The sequence below is a fragment of the Strix aluco genome, chromosome 9 (genome assembly GCF_031877795.1).
Source record: "Strix aluco isolate bStrAlu1 chromosome 9, bStrAlu1.hap1, whole genome shotgun sequence".
Lineage (NCBI taxonomy): Eukaryota > Metazoa > Chordata > Aves > Strigiformes > Strigidae > Strix > Strix aluco.
Genome location: NC_133939.1, coordinates 14,674,680 through 14,695,457, shown reverse-complemented (window position 1 = coordinate 14,695,457; position 20,778 = coordinate 14,674,680). Strand labels below are relative to the sequence as shown.

The following is a 20,778-nucleotide window of genomic DNA, read 5'->3' as shown; positions in this document are numbered from 1 at the left end:
ATTCAACAAGAGGGTGACTAACCCTCCCTCCTGGGTGTTCATAAAAGGACTGGTGCAGGCAGCATAAGAATCTCAGAACAGCACATGTTTAGGAGAGAGCCCCCAGCAAACCAGACAAGAATGCTAATTCAGTTCATTCCATTAAAAAAAAAAAAAAAAGAAAATTAGGTAACTTTTGATTTGAGATGGATGGAATTAGCAGAATCAAGAGGTTTGTAGCCACAGTTGAGTTGCTGACACCATAGAAAAAGCTAGCACTGACATTTGAAACCTTTGCTTTCCCAGAATAAGTATTTGCAAATACAAAACAAGTGCCTGATGTTTCCTAAATTCTTCTGAATACACCATGATGCAAATGTATGTATGTAAATTGAGATTCATCTATATGTTAGGGCACCTGACCTGGGCTTCTGGATCATTTACATTGCACTTACGCTCTTATTCTCTCCAAATGAATGAATTTATTACCAGTCATGTATATTTAAAAATGTGAGACTACTAAATTCAAGGGTAAAAAAACCAAGCCTCACATGTATTTAGTGTACTTTCTGAACTCTAGAAAAGGACTTTGCATACTGTGAAATCAAGACAGTTCCTATAGTTCTAGACAAATAGAGTAACTACAGTAAAAGTGTCTATATTGCTGCTGTTGTACAAGTAAAACTCTCCTGTAAACCAAAAAGGAAAAAAAAAAACCTGAATAGCATTCTATCAAAGCTTTATACTGCTCGATGATCACTGTGTGACAAGCAGAAATTACACTATCATGGATGACATCTGGTCCAAATTTGCCAACTGCACTAGAAAATATTTTTTCCCTCTGGAACCTCTGTAGTACAAAGAGTTGGAGAGTCTGTGAACATGCACACATGCACATTTACATCAATAATAGTTCTTGCATTGTCTAGCATTGTAAACAGTGTGACTACAGAAGTATCTATTTTGGAGACAATAAGTTTTTATATGAACAGCCTAAATATTATTTGAAACAGCAGGCAAGATCTAAATGTATTGCCTGAAACTGGTAAAGATGGCCAAGTTTCTGAAGGAAGGATTATACTGCAAAGGCAAATTCAAAATCAACTGAAATCTACACTGTCTAAACTAAACAGTGTAATTATCAGACCAAGATTATAGTGGAATAAAACAATTCATGAATTCAAAACAACATGGAATGAGATAAACACTAGATGATGAAGGGGAGCATACTTTCCAGCACTTCCATATAGCCACTCTCCATCAAAAAGACTATTATGTCTTAATTGATATTTACTATATCAGAAGCATATAATCTATGTAGGGGGTTTTTTTAATGGTAGAGTAACAAAATTAAATAAAATTACTATCTTTTTGAGTCTTTTTTTATTCTTTGTTGTTGAGAAGCAGTGTTGTAAAAGAAATGAAAAGTTAAATTTTCCATTAAGCAGTGTTTTAGAACATTGTCTTCACAAATGACACTACTGTTTATCCTGCCATATTTAAAGTGGCTTTAAAGAGTGTTTCGACACAAATGTGCAGAGGTGTTTCTTTGCCATTAAAACTGAAAGGTTAATAATTGTTGACACTGCACATATCAGACAATGAAAATTTAGGCAAAACTCATCCATTTTAGTACATAACATTTTACTCAATCTCAGACTTTTCCCTACGTTCTTCCATTATAAATCTTGATTTATAATTTCAAATGTAAAAAGGTGAATGTCTAGAGTTGGCAGAATTTAATGAGGATGCATCTGATCTGAAAATAGGTAACTAAAAAATAAAAGCTTTTTTAATTTCATAGCAGGTTTTTTTCTGCATTTACATGACTAAGTTACAGCTGGGAACTCTGTCCTACAAATATTTACTTCTAGATGAGGAAACATGAAACAAATCTTATCAATGCTTACTCAGATTACCAGCTGCAGTGTATCTGCTTATGAATGTAGTGACCTCAGCTCTAAAGGACATTATACTGCATGGTTAAGACCATTTCAAGAATTCAGAAATACCATTTTGATCTACCCTTTGATAAAAAAAAACTGTACAGCATATCTTTGAATGTATATTCTCCAATATACCATATATATGGTTGATACAGCCTTGGGTCAATCAATCCATAAAGGCCTTACTATCACTTCCTGCTGTTCTGAGCATTTCAGACAGAATTTAAGTGAACATATTTCAAACCACGAATTAAATAGGAACTTAAGCAAAGCAGCTGATTTACAAACTGCTTGTGAAAAGAGCGGCCTAAATGGAAAGATCAGTGACAGCTTTTATGCCAGGTACCTTGTCACCAGTTCTCAGCAGCAAAGCCAGTAACATTTACTCGGTGTGTTTTGGCTGTAGCATACTGCTGCTTTCCCACAGCATACATTTAGCTTGACCAGCATTACTCTTCACTTACAATGGCTATACAAAGAATTGCTCCCAGTACCAGCTTGATATGATAAATTTGAAATGTCAATGCAAAAGATGAAGTGCATGATGTGTTTTTCCCCATGCTGTGAGCCCAGGGAACTTAGAGTTGGTCATCTCATTATTTGGACTAATGCCTCAGGAGCATTTAATGTTTTACTTCAGGTTAATCACATTAGCAATAATGTAATGCATCTACAATGGCCTGGGCCTCTTTCCAAAGCTATGCTGTTTATGTTCAAGGAAAATAAAGGAACAGACACCTCAAGTGATTCACAGTACAAACATTTTACTGCTCTAAAAATCATTGACATAATTCACTGGAGGGAACTGTTATTTCTGAGCCAAGAATTAACTAGCCTCATCTGCAGGAAATTGTCAAAATACATCTGAGCACAGTTTCTTTTCCTCATACAGATCTTTTGTAAAATCAGTTCTCATTTTTTCTGGCTGGGAAAGCTCATTAGTAGTCTAATTAAAATGCCAGCAAAATGGCCAAAGTCCTGACTACTTTTTTTTTTTTTTTTGAAAGCTGTATTCATCTGCATAGAGTTCATAAAAGTAGCAATTAGGACATTTGCTATGTGAAAAATAATACTTTTCATAATGCAGTGGTGTTTCTGTCTTTTTACATTAACTGAAAATGCATTTTTAATAATATTCCAGGATTTTTTATTAATACAGTTTCAGAATTGTGTACAGAGCATTTGATCTATAGACTTCCCCACAGCATGGAAAGAGGTATGGTAATAATAATGAATTTCTTAAAGCATATGGAGACTGATCAATACTGGTTTTTGTGTACTGCCTCTTACTGAAAGAATGATAGAGATGCATTTGTGTCTATACCTGTTTTTTATACAACATCTTAAGTTAAAGGAAAAAAGCACCTACCATCACCAGTAGCTCCTTCTCTCTACATGATCACTTGTCTTTAATGCATGTAGGCTGATATCAGTCCCAATAGGTGCTTTTCAGAAGACAAGATCATTTGGCTTAAAGTAAGGGAGATCAAAACATACCTTTCCTTTCCCTCCAAAAAAACCCAGTTACAAGGTAAAGAGTGTGGATGGGAGGCATCAGAGTCACCTCATGACACCCTTGCCGCTCTGTGCTGTGATCCAATAATATTTCAAAAGCTCAACTTTGTTGGGATTTACTGGCTTGGCACTCAGAAGAAATAACCTCATTACTACCAAAAGAAGTACCAAAATTACCAAAAGAAGTACCAAGTCCCATCCTTTTTCCTAAGTCAGTGCTGCATCAATGCTATAATATGATATCAAGGGATCCTCTTATTCTAGGAGTCCCACCTCTCATCCAAGGCAAACTCAGGTGAAAACTAAATAGCAAAATGGAACCTTACCGAGAAAGTGAAAATTGCACTGTATATCCCAGTTACAATCATGCACATTCCTCATGTCTAGCCTTCTCTCACAGTTTTAGAAAATTATTCAGGTTATTTTTCATGTGTTACTATTTTTCAGTTTCCCCAATTGCAATGTAATATTCCTGAGTGATGTGACCTTGTAATCATATTTTTCTCCAGAGGTGTCTGCACCAAAATTGAGTCTGAACAGATTTTCTCCAGTTTAGGACAAACCCAATGTACCATTTTAATATTAAAGATTCTACTGTTAAGTTTCATTTTAGAAGGCTTCTGGTAGCAATGGAGTTATCCCAAATTTTAGATTTGCTGAAGGTTTGGGTTTTTCTGTAGCTGAGATTAAAAATAAAAGTGTAGGAGGATTACAATCCTTTCAAGCTTTCCCATCCTTTGCCCATAAATCTATGTCTGATTGCCTACAAGTAATCACATACCTGTTCAATAAGTAAAGAGTGTAACTGAGAAGGGCTGACTATACTGACTGCAGCCATGTAAGCTTACGACTGTTCTGGACTTTCCACTCTTCTAAACAAGAGGGAATTTACAGACAGAATTTAAATGCTTGAAAAGCAAGCAGTAAAGTGCTTACTTTGCTCTATAGGTCTCAGTTTTTACAGAAATGATCTGCATGAAACTATTTCTTTCACTGAGAAAATAGAAAATGACAGCAATACCAGGAGTGCCATTCACCAATTTGTTAATTAAATCTACCTTGGATGAGTGATGCCAGTACTAGGCTAAGTGTAAAATTAAAATGACCACCACATCACCGTATAGCTCAGGAATGCTGAGAGATGCCAAAAATATTAACGAAAGGCTCTTTGGAAACACTTGGTGCTGGTCTAACTTTGCTCCTTTTGAAGTCAATGGCACCAGTGACATTGGCTTGAAAAGGAGCGGTTAGGTCCATGCTGAGCACCTTGTGGAAGCCTCCCTCACACTGCAATTCAGAGCCTGCACAAAAAACATGGGCATATTTCAGAAAAAGGAAGGATGAAGAAAACTGCACTTTTGAGGCAGGGAGAAGGGAATGGCTGGCACACAAGCACAGTCCAGTCCTTACTAAGGAATGGGGAACAGCACAAAGCTTTACCAAACTGCCAAAGGGATCTGAACCCTAGATCTAGGGTTCCTAGAAAAACAAGTGCATCCGAGATACATGTTTTCCAGATAAGACTATAAAAAAGGGGGGGAAATGGAGGAGTTTTCCACATACTTGAAAACAGAAAGTTTATTGATCTAAATTTGGACTACTAAAAATATCATTTTATGAAAGGCTTTTCTTCTCCCTAAGGCAGGAGTACAAAAATAAAACATACAAGTGAATTGTTAGTTGGCAAAGCAGAGCTGTAAACAGCAAAGTAGAAGGTGATAGCTGGATCATACACCACAGTGCAATGAAATGTACAGGAACAACATATGACTATAAGCATATATAAACAGCAAGACCAGAAATAAAAGGAAAACCAAAAATGAAGGGGTGAAAAAAGTGAAGGAGTTTCACAGAGGAGACATCAGTACAGAAAAGAAGCACAATAGTGCTGAACAGCTGATGTCCTGAGTGGATGATCAACATTGCTGCTAAGGGTCTGTGGGTTTCACTAGCTATGGACCACACAAAGATCTTTAATTGGGCAACTCTTGTGACGTCCAAGAAAATAGTTCTAGACAAAGCACAGAAATCAAATTTATCACACACTCAGTATCACAGGCAGGAAGTTTGGATCCCTAAAGACTGCACACATACATATATACACATGAATGTAGAGAGGCCTTGTCCTACATTTTTCAGAATCAAGCTTTAAAATGGGAATCACATGCAGCCCACTGCCCAAATACGGAAAAGTCTTGAACTGACTTGCAGCAACACGCTGCAAGTTAGATCTGCTTAGTTAGCTATACGTAGTAGGCCATAAGGGCAAAATAAGCATGCAGAGTGGATTTGGCAGTCAGTAGCTGCTATTTTTCCAGTTTGACATGGAATTCAATGTTATTCATGCAATTATTGTGTCCGTAGACATAAACACAGCTTGCATTTCCCACCCTGCTAGATTTGCTAATCTTTGGTGTAACAAGCCTGCATGTTGTAATGCAATGAATGTAATGCAACAAACACCTTTTATTCTAGACTGAGAATCTACTACAACGATCTTTCCTTAAATCTGAAAACAAGCCCCAGTTCTTACACTGTCACCTCACAGAAGTTCACATTATTTTCATTGCTGCCAACCTTCATGATGATTTTATTCCATTTCTATTCACATGCACTGATACTACTACAAATGATGATATCTAGAAAGTCCACAGAAGTTAAATGATGCTCATTTTAGTCAACCTTGGTTCTCATTTTTAAGCAAGAGGCCCGATTCCTCACTACAGTTATATTTATATAGCACAATGACATTCATAATCTACTGCATGTGCCAGAAGCATTATAGGGACGTAAACCACTGCTGCTCAGAACTCCTGAGCTGGAGTGTCATGCTGTCATGATTATAAGACATCTGATATTGCATTCTGCCACACAGATGTACCTTGTTACTTCAAAGTGACCAAGCTGTATTTTAGCCCCCTCCCATATAAAGATAAAATAGGATTAACAGAATAAAGAATCAGATACCAGATATCTAAAGATCCAGTTCATCAATCTGGTTACTATCTGCATAAGTGCATGATATAAATGTAAATGTAAGCCATCGTCTATTTTTAAATTTTAGCATTTTACTTCACACAGCTGCATAGCTATAGGGAAGTGATTGGTAAAATTTTATGCAGTGACATTATCCACAATTTCACAACCTTTTTGATACTTAAGGTCACATCTAAAGACTGTAGCTTGTGGATCTCTTATAGACCACTATAGTTCCTTCTTCAGCCTTATCTTCTATTTGCATTTATGTATTATCTCCATGCATTGCAGCCCTGCTTTACTTGGAAGGCATTTATACAGGTCTATAGACCCTGACTGTAGGACTAATGTTTTGCAGTAGCATTTCCCAAAAAATTGTCTTACCAGTTTTATGAAATTACAAGTTCAAAATTCAAACTATGGCACACTTATCTCTTACATGATTCTACAAGTTTAAAATCATACTCTTTGTTCTATTTCAGTATGTTGTGTATATAAGATAGAAAACATTAGCCACATGACAAACAGCTATCATAACTGTTTAGGAAGCATCGTTTACCTGATAATTTATTTTAATCCTTCTCAGCATGAAATTAAACTGATTTGTTCTTTCTGCTGTGAGACACAAGTGATTATTCTTGCCTTAAACTTGAACTAAAGTGTTTTCATTTATTAACAAAATCAGCTTGAGCTGAGCTTTGAAGATCTATACTCATGCCATAATTCTCCATGGGGTTCACGTCAACCAAAATATTGTACTATATGAAAGCAGATGTTTCTGACAGCATCAGTCCACAGCAGTAGCAATATGTAGCAACAACATAGCAATCTAGAAGCAAAAGCAGATTTTAGGTGTCAGCTTGTTAGGAACACACATCACACTTACTGCCACATGGACAAGAATAACAGCCTGAACAATCATTATTTGTCCTGAAGGTTATTTAATTTCAATTGTAATGATTTATTAGAGATGGTGAAACAATCTTTTTTGGATTTTGCTCATGTTTCTAGTCTTTACAGTTACTAATTCTGTACTGAACGCAATATGCTGATGATGGATAGCTACAAGCTTCAGATTTATTCATGCAAAAATATTCAAGATTCCTGTTGCAAATGCTGTTTAATGGCCATCTTTGAAAATTGGGTTATAAATCACTTACTCAAAAAACCCTTCCTTGTATGTGCAGTTTTTGAGATATAAGCTGAGGCTTAAAGACTGTTTTAGTTACAGTGAGACAGGCAGTGGAAGGCTGAGACAATTGCACTGAGAAGATTAATTCTTCCAGTAAAACCTCTGACAAGCAAAGAAACAATATTGTTATTAATTATTTTACAGGAGCACTCCTAGGGCTCTAACCAAAATCCTATCTCTAAGCTAGATTTTGTACAAACATAATGAAGGATGTGCACTTACAAGATAAATACACAAAACAGATAAGCAATGGGGTGGAGGAAGTATTATCCCCATTTTATAGTATGAGGCCAGAAATGGAAAGAAGTGCCAGACTTTTCACCTCTTAAATGGTCTTTGATTCTCCAATGACCTAGGAAAGTAGAGGAGACATAGCTAATTCTGACCCTCCTTATCTGACAGCTCTGTAATATCATGTTCCATCAGATACACATTCACCATCATACACTTAAATCAGGAAAGATTGTTACTCACATTAGGAGACATTTCTCTTGTAAATTTTCCCAAGCCTGATACTTTATTCATTAAATCGTTAGCTGCATTAAATTATACGTATATATATACACAAACAACCTCTTCTTGGGGCTTCATTAGTACTTGAAGTTGAGAGACATTTGGTACAACAGGACAATATCAGCAGGACAGTGGATAGTGCCACCAGCCATATCATTCTCAGGCCAGTATTTATGGCACTTCAGAGAGGCGTGGCATGGAATCACATCAGTCTGAGGTGACTACTGAAACCAGTTCTTTGCAGTACACTCAAATTCATCAGTCATTAAATAAAAAGGGGATGGAATCAACTACATTCTCTCAGGACATATTTTCAAATAAAAGCAGTCCTGGCTGCTTCATCTGGAGCACAGCTAACCAGTGTGAGTATATGGTAGGTGCAAATTAGACTAGGTGGGACTGCAAGCAAGGTTCAACGTGCATGAACCAGGCTCTGTTCTGCAAATACAGAAAGCCTAACAGGACCAGAAGTAGAATTTCAGTAATTAGATTTCAGAGAAATGTCTCTATTTACAGATTTCTTGGCACCTGAAGTGAGGGAGGATTGAGAATCACACTTGTAAGTATAGACACTAGAAGTTCTGCTCTGCATGCCTAGATCCTCATGAAGACATGAGTCTATACATTTTTCTGTCCTCCACTATAGAAAAAAGAGATTTTATCCTACAGTATTGACTTTGTGGTGATTTGAAATGAGAGAATTAAAAGTTTGCAATGTTTGAATAGTGATTTACTACTCGGTATTCCTATGGATTCATTTTGTATTTTTTACTACTGGTTCCCCTGACAATTTCAGATTTACCTTTCCATCCATTTTCATTTCAAACCACATAAGAAAAGATGTTATCGACTGCTTTGTATTCAGTGACAAATTCCTCCTCTTATTACCAAATGCATTCTGACTGCTGCTAAAAAAATGATGCACTTGATAGCACACGGGGATTTAAATACTGTCAACTGTAAAGGGTACTTCTGCAGACTAATGCACAGTTCCCAGCAATGCTTAGGCCTAATTGCTAGAGACTGGCTGAAGTCACAAGCTTCACTTCCAGATTTTGAATATAGCAACTGTGAACAACCTCTGAATCCATGTTTTGATCCAGCCATTATTCAACAAAAAAAACCCCACACACAACATGCCACCTCACCCCCCTAAAAAAAAAAAAAAAAAAGACCCGAAGTAAAAACACAGAGCCGCTTTCAGGATTTTGAATTCCTTCATATCTAAGGCATTTAAGACATTACTAAAGCCTATCCAAATACATAAACTCCACTGTAATATAGATCTGATTAAGAAGTCATTGAATTTGTTTTTATGGAGGAGAAGTCATCCTAAATGTTTACTGTATAAAGAGATACAAAAATAGAAATAAAGGCATACAATATTTAGAAGAGCCAAGAAGACATGAACAAGGAATAGACCACAACCAGAAAGGTGGGATAGAAGGATGGAAAAAGGAGACTGCAAGAAGTAAAACAAGATAACAGGAGAAGAGACACAAGGTTGACAGCAAGAAAGGAGAAAAAATACTAAGAAAATATTTTTCTGATCATCCATTAAATCTTCTCATAGAAATGGAAAACTGAGAAGGTTAAAAAGGGCAAGATGTTTATAAAAGTATTAATAATAGAGTGTTTCTTAGAGGCCTTCATAGTAATTTATACAAATTTTAAGTTTGCAAATTCTAGGGTCAATAGCATTAGATATAGCAGGTCTTTTGAGGAAGTGCAAGGATGTAAGCTTGAAGTGCATATCTGTGCTTAATTTCAGTTGTCTTGACTGTCTCATGTAATTTGTTATGCTTTGTTTTTTCAACATTTACAATTTATAAATAGCATTCTAGTTCATGGCAACTATATCAGAGTTAATTATAGCAGACCATGATTCTCAATGCTAGGTGCCTGATGTTAGGCTCCCAAGCCTATGTTTGGATGTGAAATAATTAGCCTCAATTTCAGAACTGACTGAACTGAGTCTGCTTAGTGCATATTTAATAAAATTGTTTGAATTATTACAAAAATATATTGCTATTTTAATGCATTAAGAACCACTCCCATAGAACACAAACAATGATCTGGTCCTTTTCCCAAGGGATTTTAAAATCAATAGGTAAGATCACGTTATCCATGATTTCCAGTAGTGAGACACTATTCTATGAAAAAAACAACAATGACACCTGACCCTGGGTTTTAACTGAGGGTAGAGACCAGACCAAGGGAAAGCATTAGCTGTATCTCTGTGGCATTCATGCGGCATAGAAGCCTTTTCGTTTTCATATATGAAAAAACTGAGTAGTGTTATTTCATTAGATATTTCTTGCTGCTTTTTCTGGCTTTAAGTGTAATACTCCTGTTAAGATTTCAGTGAATATCTTTGCGTGTACCATATTATAATAATCTATTGTCTGCAGAATAAACAAGACAAAACGGCAAGTTATCTCTGTAACTATACAGATTAGAAAATACACATGCAGAGAATCTTAAGCATACCACAAATTCTGAGAAAATGTGTAAATCCAGATTTTTCTGCTAAGCCAGTGAATTCCTGTTGTCAATCTGATCAGTTAGTAGTTGTATCACTGTTACTGAAATGATATCACAGCCAGAAACTCTAGTTCCTATTGGACCCATTGCCTACCCTTTTTCACACTTACTATTACAGTGCTTTTAGTCCTGGGTGAAGTGTTTTTTGTTGTCTTAGCTCATTCTATAATAAAAGCATCACAACTCCCACACACAGTCAGAACTGGCAGTTTCTTAACTCCAGTAAGTTCAGAACTGCACGAAGGCTAAATTACTTCTGTCCCAGGAGACTGATTCTTTGAGGTCAAGTCAAGCTCATTAAGGAGAAGAGCGTGGGGAAGGTTGTGCTGTAGCCTTGCCTTTCAGCTGCACCTATCATGCGTAAATGCTTTGAATTTATTTCCAGAACTGTGCAGACCCTTAGCTATTGTACTGGTGATTTTTTTTCTGTATTGGCCAAGTAGCATTACTGGTGAACACATTTAGCTAATAAGCATAATCTAAATAAACACGGCATGTAATTGCATTTAGGTGACTGGGATTCTCTTTCTGATTCTGACCTGTTGTAGGAGTTTGGGACCATCGCACCTGCATTTGTGCCATTGTTTCAGGCTTCCCATCCTGCTGTACTTACACTGTACACTCTACGGCGCAGGGCTGTCTCACATCGCTTAGTTTTACAATGCCAAGCACAGATAAGGCCCTAGACACCACTGTTCTGTACGTGACAATAACAAATCCAATGTCAGATAGATGGTTAAACCTCTGTGTAATGCTTCTTTTGCTTTTCCCATGTAAATGTTTCCATTTTAATGAAATTGAAAATACCTAACTTGCTTTACTCAAAACTAATGAATAGGTTAGTGCCATCAGAAGCTTTTTCTAGCAATTTAAAGAACAAGAGAACAAAAAAAAGGAAAAGCAACAGCTATTCATTCTCCTTGTTGAGTCAGCACCAGGATCATTATTTTTAATAAAAAGATAGAAATATTTATGGCCCAAAGGACTCAGGTTTGTTGAAGCTCAAGAGCTATGATAGAAGCAAACATCTTTTTTCTCTTCTATTCAGTATTTACATATAAAAAGCATCTACTTTCCATAGAGTGCCTGTCTCTGAATAAGAGTGTATGCATAATATTTACAGGAAATAATGCTAAGGTATGTAATTGTTAATAGTATTTTTAAATCTATTTTGATGTGTTCTTACTAAAACTATACTTAAGAAAGAAGACTGTCAAAAAAAAAAAGTAAAGTGGCCTTAAGTGAACATCTAGTGAAAGAGGACATTTTCTTTGCATCGGTAAATTCTGTATTGTCTCGGTGGACCTAATACTATGTGAGAGCTTGTGAGGCATTCAGGGGCTGTTGATCACCCTAGCCATGGGCTTCAGATTTCAGTGATAAGAAGATTCATTATTCATCATGCCTCACTGCTCTCCTTCCTTTCTTGGTGTGAACATCAGCACAAGCCTCTGTCGCTCAACTCATAACATTTCTCAGTTGCATTTCTCCTCAGATCAGAATATCAGCCATATTCAAAATATGTCAGTTCTTAGACCACATCACTTTTAACAGCCAATTCAATTTTTTTCCTGTCCATATTAGTAAAATACCACCCAGATTTTCATCATCTTGCACATCACCCACTGTAGTCTCCTCTCCCCTGTGGTTTGCTTCCCCATACCTTGTGCACCATGTAAAGCCCCTTCCAAATGCCACAAGCTATCCATAACGCAGCACAGTCAAGAAATGCCAGAGTTCTGCAGTCCTATCCTTCACATACCTAACTCTAGTTCCTCCTCAGCACCTCTCTTCTACCAGTAATTAAGGATTTCATAGCACAGGTTAATGACTTGTCTCTCCCCAGGTATGGATCAGAGCCAGGGTAAAGCTCTAATCTCAGGTGTTATGAGCAGCAGTTAAAAAAAATCTCAAGTTTACCTAAAACCTTAAATTCCTCAATTAAAAAAAGTGATCTTAATGTTTTGCCATCTCTTCTCCACATTTCTCACTTAGAGTGGCACAAGAGAAACATTTCTACCTTCAAAGCTCTCTAATATACGTCAGATCATTACTATATGTCTTTGGTTTTTGTTTTTTTTTTTTTTTTTCTTTTAACAGAGTTGGCATAGATCCAGATGAAGATCTGAAAGTAGAAGCTGCAAGCCAGGTATGTCAAGATTTTAGACAAATGCTGAATTAAAAACTGTTCAATTGTTGGCAGATCATGTTTGTCAAAAATAGTGTTATAGCTGAAAAAGCTTAAAACAGGGAGGTTGAAAATAAAAAGGAGCTGCAAAGTATCTTTATTGTACAAGTAGAAAGGAGATATACACTCATGAAAATTTTGTAACTAAAAATGTTATAGAGTTTGAAGAAAATTATAAAGAAATGCAGAGATATCCTGAGAGGTTTAATAAGCAAAGTAATAGAAGTATTGCTTTGAAAAATCCAAATATTTATCACCTTCCAAGTGCTGCATTTATGGAAATGAGACATCTCAGAACAATGTTGAATCCCCTGGAAAAAAGGAGAATGTGTAATGTTCAATTCTAGCAGGTCAGGTTTCTGAAAATATTTTTCAGCTACTTTTCATATGGAAACCTAAGTAACATTGTGAAGTTAAAAACTTTAAACTAAAGGAGGTCATTTAACAAGCTCCAGCTGTTCATCTGTCACCTTCCCTTTTTTGTCATACATGTATGGCATTGTTTCAAATGCAGCACTGCCTGTAACAACAGTAGAAATCTATAAAGTCAATACACAGAGACATAACATGTGCTTCAGCATGGTAAATGGAACAGCAGTACAACTAGGGAGAAGCAACACTACAGTTGACAAGTTGCCAAAGCAAAAAGCAAGAAAGTGCCTAATAATGTGTTTCTGTTTCTAGGTAATACCACCCCATACACTCTTTCAGACTGCACAACTGGAACTGAAATCAAAATCACCCAACAGTGATATAAATGTAGAAAATAAGTTAGGGCAAGACATGAATACGTTAAAAATCTCATTAGGGAGAATTTTAATTTATCTTACATACTGAGTATTCTTAACTTTTACACATTTGCACATATCTGAAAGGCATTTAGGGCCTCAGCTTTCATTGAAACTGAACGCAATTCAGGTGCCTAACTGTCCTAATGTTTCTTTGAAAAAAAGGAAAAATAATAGTATTCATATCTGACCCTATCCTTAGTTTTACAATTCAGTCACTATTAAAAGCGCTAGCATAACACTCCATTGCACCATATCAAGATACTGATTCATTCTGAGCCTGAGGGGACTAATCACTAATACCACTCTCCTAAGCATCTTGGTAGGAATTCCTGCAACGTCTCTGCCCAAATTCTGCCCAACCTTAATCTATTCTTGACTGGATTTTAAAGTTATATAATTCCAGAATTTTTCTACTTTGTAGCACTCATGAATTAGCAAAGATCAGAAAATGCTGAATGCAGTATAAAATTGACTGAATGCATGTTTTGTGAAAATCTCATTTCTTCAGAAGTCAATAGGCATCTAATTTTCTCCTCCTTTTATTAAAAATGAAAATAATCACGTTTATGAATAATAACAACACATCCACTGTCCCAGGTGTAACTTGTGAATTAACACCTATCTCAGTTGACAAAACTCAGCAGTACAACACAGAAGGTGTAAATAAACTTAACACCTTTCATGCCCTATCAAGTCCAAGTCAGCATTCCTTACAGTAGTAAATTTTACCTTCGAAGATATCTTTGCTGCTCTGATTATTCTTTTTCCCCCTCTGGTATTCTATTTTCATTTGTCTGACTTTTTTTCTATTTGATATCTCAATCTTTTACTAATTCAGACCTTTGCTGCATTCTCTGTAGCCCTCTTTGCTTTAACTCAGTACCTATCACAGTTACTCAATTTATGTCATGTTATTTCTTTGAATTTTCTCTTTCTCATCTCTCTCTCTTCTTCTTTCCCTTGGTCTTTTTTCTTTTCCTTTCTTTATAATATGATGATTTCATTTAGTTTACCTACTTTTAATTTTCCTCCTATGTTAGTGTGTCTTCATAGTGAAAGCAGTTGTTTTTCTTGCATATAGCCCTAGACAAATAACACATCAAGTATCAGTATCTCCCACCACTAGTTAAAGCTGTCACCCAGATAAACTTTAAACCATGTAGCAACTCTCCATGCTGTTTAGTGGAGCTTCAGGAGGACTGTATCAGAAATAAGAAATGCATATCTTCTCAAGAATAAGAAACAGGAGAATTAGTGAACAACAAGCATTTACACTCCTCCCTTCTCAGCCAGAGTACTCAGCCAGAATGGGGAAGCCACAAGGTCTGCTGCAGGAATTTGAATCAGTCTCCTCCGCAACCACTCTAAGTACCAGGACACAGGGTATCTTGCCGTGGGAACCTCTCAATCCATATCTGTAACCAGACCTGAATTTTCAGGGGCAGAAAAAGCCTTAAACACCTTCCACCTCCTGAGTACTATGTTAGAGGCAATAGCAGCTGCATATGCATATATGGCTGCATAACCATTTCCTTTCCTATCTCTGATCTGCCTTCCTCCCTTCCCTTCCCAAATTCAATTTTCTCTTCTCTGAAGCAATTAGACTTATTTAGTCATGACTTCCATGTACACAGTTGTTCCTGGACTTCTGATTATGGACTGGCTCAATCAGTAATTTTGGCAGCCAGCTAGCAGAAAATTCCAGTTAAAGTTGTAAGACCTGGAACCTGGGGCTCCTTCCATAGCAAAGGCATAGAGCCTTTTAATGTATAATTAGCATCTGGACTTCACCATACTGTGACCTCATCCATCAGAAACATGTCTCAGCTTGTGTCAGTTCTGCCTTGCCTTCCCTTAAATGTGTTTATCATTAAATCATTATCACAACATAAGCATAAACAGAATAGTCTCAAATTCATATCCATTTATTTATTGATGGACTGTCATAACTCAGTTCAGAAAGAACTGATTTACATAATACATACTACAGATTGTATATATTTTTGTACAAAAAATAATATATAAAAATAAACAGTTTGCTGCATGTCACATACATTCAGAGTATAAACACCAAAAGCTAACTCTGATAAGCAGAATGCAGGATACATGAACACTAAGCAGTTAAAGTTGATCTATTAAAAAAAGGCAAAAGTTTTTATAGAAGTAGGCTTTTTAACTAACTTCCCATAAACAGAGATATTCATCAGCATGTTTTATTCAGATGGTTTATGTATCTCAGAAATTCTGCTATGTTAATCTCTATTGAGATAGCATAAGAATATATTTTCTACAAGCATTTTGGAAAAATGTTGTAGATGTAGTATTGATCTCAGGAGAAAACTAAATAGCCTGCAAAACAACGATCATTATAATATCTGTCAAACTAGTGTTCATAGTTCATATAACCATCCCTGTATCTTTATTAGTATAATAAGTAAATTATTTATACTTTCCACCATGAGTTTCCTCTGCCAGCTGTCTGGTGAATTTATTGCAAGTGACTAATGAGAGTAATCTCCATATGGGTAATTCCCAAGTAAGAGATGAGAAACTTGGCATTCTCACTTTCCAGAGAGAAAAATGTTGTCTGGAAGAAGTGGTGGACTGTCTCTCCCCTACATCTACCTCACCAAATTCTAGGGAAAATGAAAAGTTACTTTTTAAGATCATAGGATCCAAAGATCTGCAATAGCCCAAAAGCATTAACACCAACATCTGCCATCCCTTGACTTTACTGTTCATGCAGAAGCTCCACTACAGATAACTACCCGAATTCCCATTAACGCAAAGGCTGGTAACAAACACAGATTTCATATACAAAAGAAAAAGGTGTAACGTGTCAAACTCACAGAGCTCAAACGAGCCAGAGGTTACAGACCACCAGAGCGGGTGTGGAACAAAGCAGCAATAAACATTATTGCAAGAAATAAGAGCAGGTCTAGGTCAGGACCAGTAGATTCTTGGAGAATTATACTCTGGTGTAGACTTTTTTTGTCCACTGCTGTTATTCAGGAACAATTCCTGTTCCCGTATGAGGAATCCTGTTCCCGCAAGAGGAAGTTAGCTAAACAATAAGTTTGGAAAGAGGAATTAACCAACAACACTATGGCTTCTGGAAACATTAGCAGTCAAACCAAGGACACTCAGGCCATTTACAGAGCTCTCTGTGCTTTTAACTGGCCTTCCTCTGTGTTGCACTCATTGGCTGCTTGCTCCAGCCTACTCCATGATGTATCTAGTCCCATGCCTGTCCTTGTCTTTCTCACCTCTATCCCTGTCCACCATAGTCCTTCACTCTTTCTTTCAGTGTTCTTGTTGTTCTGATCTAATATAGACATTACCTGCCATCACACTTCCTGCTTAAATGTTTCAACCCTTTTCCCAATCTATACCCATCTTGTCAAAATGCATTATTAGATATTAAGGGGCTTAAAAGAGTGTTCTGCTGCTCAGTTAGGGATTAGTACCTTCTTCTTCCCCCCTCCAGCATCCCCCTAGTGCTAGGGGGATTTACCAAAATACTCAGTTTGGTAATAAGGAAATAAATCCCAAGAATAATATTTGGCCTATCTGATGCATTTGTAAGTTCACTGTGACCACCATTGACATTAGCAAAATCATAACACCTACAATATGGTTTCTGTTTCCATATAACCTTACTAAAAACTCAGTTAAATCAATGTAAAAGTTCCCACATACAAGTTGGCTTAGCACTAGACCTTACAGTTTTGAGCATCAGACCATTGACATTATCATCAGCCAATTTACGTGTATGTTAATGTATAGCAGGAAATTGCATTTTTAATATATTAAATTAAAACATACAAACTAGATAAATTGGTTTAAAATTGCATAAAGAAAAATATTCCCATTTAAAAAAAAAAATCTAATTTACAGCAAAACACAAACAAGACAATAATGAAGTATCCTTAGAGAACTGACAATCCCATTCCTGATTCCATCCTGCCACTAATTCTTCCGCTAGTACTGATATAATGCCCAGAGTACAACCAAAACAGATCTCTTAGTACAGATGACTGTTTCTAATGTATTATTCCAAATTACGACCCTGAGTAAAAGGACAGTCTATCTACCTGTGCAGCATGCCCCAGAATTAGCTTGCAAAATGGAAAGCAGCATTTTGAGTCTGGTTGACTCAAGCCATGTTCCTCTCCCCTTGGAAACAAGCACAGAAAGGAAAGTAGTGTCATAATTATTAGAATATCACGATCCCTTTGGGAATGACATTTTGTTAGACAAACGCAAATAGCATCTGATCTTGTAGGAGTAAACTGAAGTAATCCCACAATGGCAATTAAATCGAAATATCATTTTATTGATCTCAGAATATAGTGCTTCTCAGCTGCTTAATAAAATTGGAATCATTAATAAAACTAAATGCTGCACTCTTCCAATGAGTATATAGGAATGAAAAATGTGCTATATGAGCCAATTTGCTCCTGAACTGATTCACAGAGATGGCATTTGTGCACCAAAGAAGCTTTTTATATTTAGAAAAAAAAAGTGTAGTTAACTGTAATTTGGTTTGACATGTATTTTTAATATTGGAACTCCATGTTTTATTTGTATTATAAAAATGCTTTTCACTTTATTCATTTGTTTATTTTGCAGAGTGCATCTAACATGGATAAAAATACAACCAAAGCTGAAAGTGCATGGCTGTTCAGAATATGGTATGGCTTTGACCACAAGTATCCTTTTCTGTTATAAGCCATAGATGATAGTTGCATTACAACTGGCACCTTCAAAATATTTGAGTCCAAAAATTATTATACTTTTAAGAACAAAAACAAAAGTGTAATTTATTTTAATGCGTTTAGTAAGGAGAAGAAATTTTGAAAGTTCAAAGAAGATCTAGAGAAGCTGGGCAGTACATTGGTAATACATTCCCGATTGAGGCTATGGGGAGTGAGAACAAGCAAAGAAGTTCTGCCCTACAATAGTATATAGATAAGTTTAACTAAATTAACTTTTTTTAATTCCATGATAAAACTAATCAGATAGGGTGTAAATTCTACATTTGGGAAACCAGGAGGTTGTAAACTGAAGCAGGCCAATGGTTGCTGCCTGCCCAGATATTCAGAAAGTAGTAGCTACCCAAAAGAAAGTAAAAATAAGACAACACTGGTTTAACCCACACCTCTTACAAACAGAAAAAGATGCACCGATTGCGAAGATTTAGGTCCCAGGACTTCCATGGAACTCATACTTCTGTTCCCTGGACTCCTGAGCCTTTATGCTTCTATTCACATTCCTACTGAGGTGTGTATGGTAGAGACCTTCAATACATGTGTCTGATGGTTTATTCTAGAAAGTCTGGTTGCCATGTCTTTTGTATTTCAAGAAAATACTTTAAGTGATTTTTTTTTTTAAGTGTTTTTAAAAAGAACATCCTCCTAAAGCCAAGGGAGAACACACACTCTTTGACACCCATGCTGTCACTAATACCTATGCAAAGATGGTAAAAGCTACCATTCTAATTTATTGTCATTTTAAACTGACTCTGCAAAGGCTTTGCATAGCTGTCAGTGAGATCCCACAATAATAATCATGCCCTAAGCCTTTAACAGAGATATACGATGAATATAAGAGAAGCCCATCTGCTAATTTCCATCCATGCTAGCTCAGGAGCTGAACAGCAAAGCTCTACCAGTAGTCTCCATTATTCAATAGCACATCTATTGGTCCATTACCCTGCGCTACTGAGTAGAGATTAACCTTCAGGCTACATGTATGTTCTTCTGATACCAGCTGCAACAAACTAGGATGAAATATTTCAGCTGATAAAATGTAACTCTTTGGGAATACAGCTTCCTTAGAGAGTTCAAGTGAAGTTATCCTTCAGAGAGACTTTTGATGGAAAAAACATTTTTTTGGTTAAAAATGATTGCCCCAATTCATCTACCAGAACAGTTTTAAGGGCCAAAAAGCACTTAGCAGTAAAATGTTTCCCTAGGATAATTCTTCAAGAATACTTAAAAATAGGTGAATGCTGTATAAAGGGGGAAAATATGTTTAAATGTTAATGCTGAGTACCAGCAAAACTGGCTTTAACTACCACCCCGTTCCACTTCTTTTTCAGAAGGAATAGCCTATGCTGTATCTTAGAAACTATAAGTCAGAAGGAACAGGTGAATTGGGGGGGGGGGGGGGGGGGGGGGGGAGGAATTGCTCTGAAGGAAAGGGAAAGACAGCAAAAAAAAATGTGGAAGGCAAGGATAGGACAGAGGCATGACTTAAAGACATGGAAAAGACAACAAAGGTAGAGCTAGAAAACAAGGAACAGAAACAGAAAGGAAAGAAAAATCAATATGAAAAAGTCAGACAACAGTACATGCAAAATGAAAGGACTGTAGAAGGCACTGGAAGCACCACCTCTCAGATATTGTTTGTGTGGTAGAGATCTTGAATATGGGTGTCTGATTCTTTCTTCTAGAAAGTCTGGTTTCCATGTCTTTTGCATTTCAAGAAAATATTTTAAGTGATTTTAAAAAAAAAATTCTTAAAAACAACAAATTTATTCATGTGTCAATCTCTTGTCCAGTCAAGTCATAATCTTTCTTTAGAATTCAGATTTTCAGGGATTATAGCCCTGCCGTTATGCTAAAATATATTTTTATTACAAATAATACTTCTACATTTTACTAATCCTGAAAATGCATGTCCATATACCTGCACAGAATAATGGTTCAACCCACTAATGCTCTGACTCAGAGCTCTGAGCGTTTCTTTGGTATGACTATTTCTGAAAGACATTCTTTTCAGGGAGAGAGAAATTATCCACCCAAACTTTCCTCTGCCTTTCCCTGCCTAACGTTACAAAGCTGTGATAGTAAATTTAGAATAAATTATCATGTAGAACAGTATTTGTGCCCAATACAAGATTGCATAGAGGATTCTGATAAAGTTTTCAAAGAAAAGATACAGCAAAATAATAATCTATCCAGTTATATACTTTGAAAGCATACAAGACTGTGACATTTCTATAGTTTGACATTTGCTCTTAGGCATTAATACAAATCTAACCATTCTTCTGGGAAAAACATCTCTCATGCCTATTTATTTCACAAGGGAAAATCAAGAGGAAGGAAATCAAAAAGTTGTGTTGTTCCT

At 36.4% G+C, this 20,778-nt stretch overlaps 1 protein-coding gene across 2 annotated transcripts in view; it reads left to right on the top strand.

Moving 5' to 3' along the window:
* The window catches only part of SLC9A9 (solute carrier family 9 member A9), a 211,184-nt gene that overhangs the window by 138,109 nt on the left and 52,297 nt on the right, over window positions 1–20,778 (top strand). For both annotated transcript variants that reach the window (XM_074833838.1, XM_074833839.1), the window contains exons 13-14: window positions 12,766–12,814; window positions 18,277–18,356. In XM_074833838.1, coding sequence (XP_074689939.1) covers window positions 12,766–12,814; window positions 18,277–18,356 — 129 coding nt within the window. The remainder of the gene's footprint in view (window positions 1–12,765; window positions 12,815–18,276; window positions 18,357–20,778) is intronic.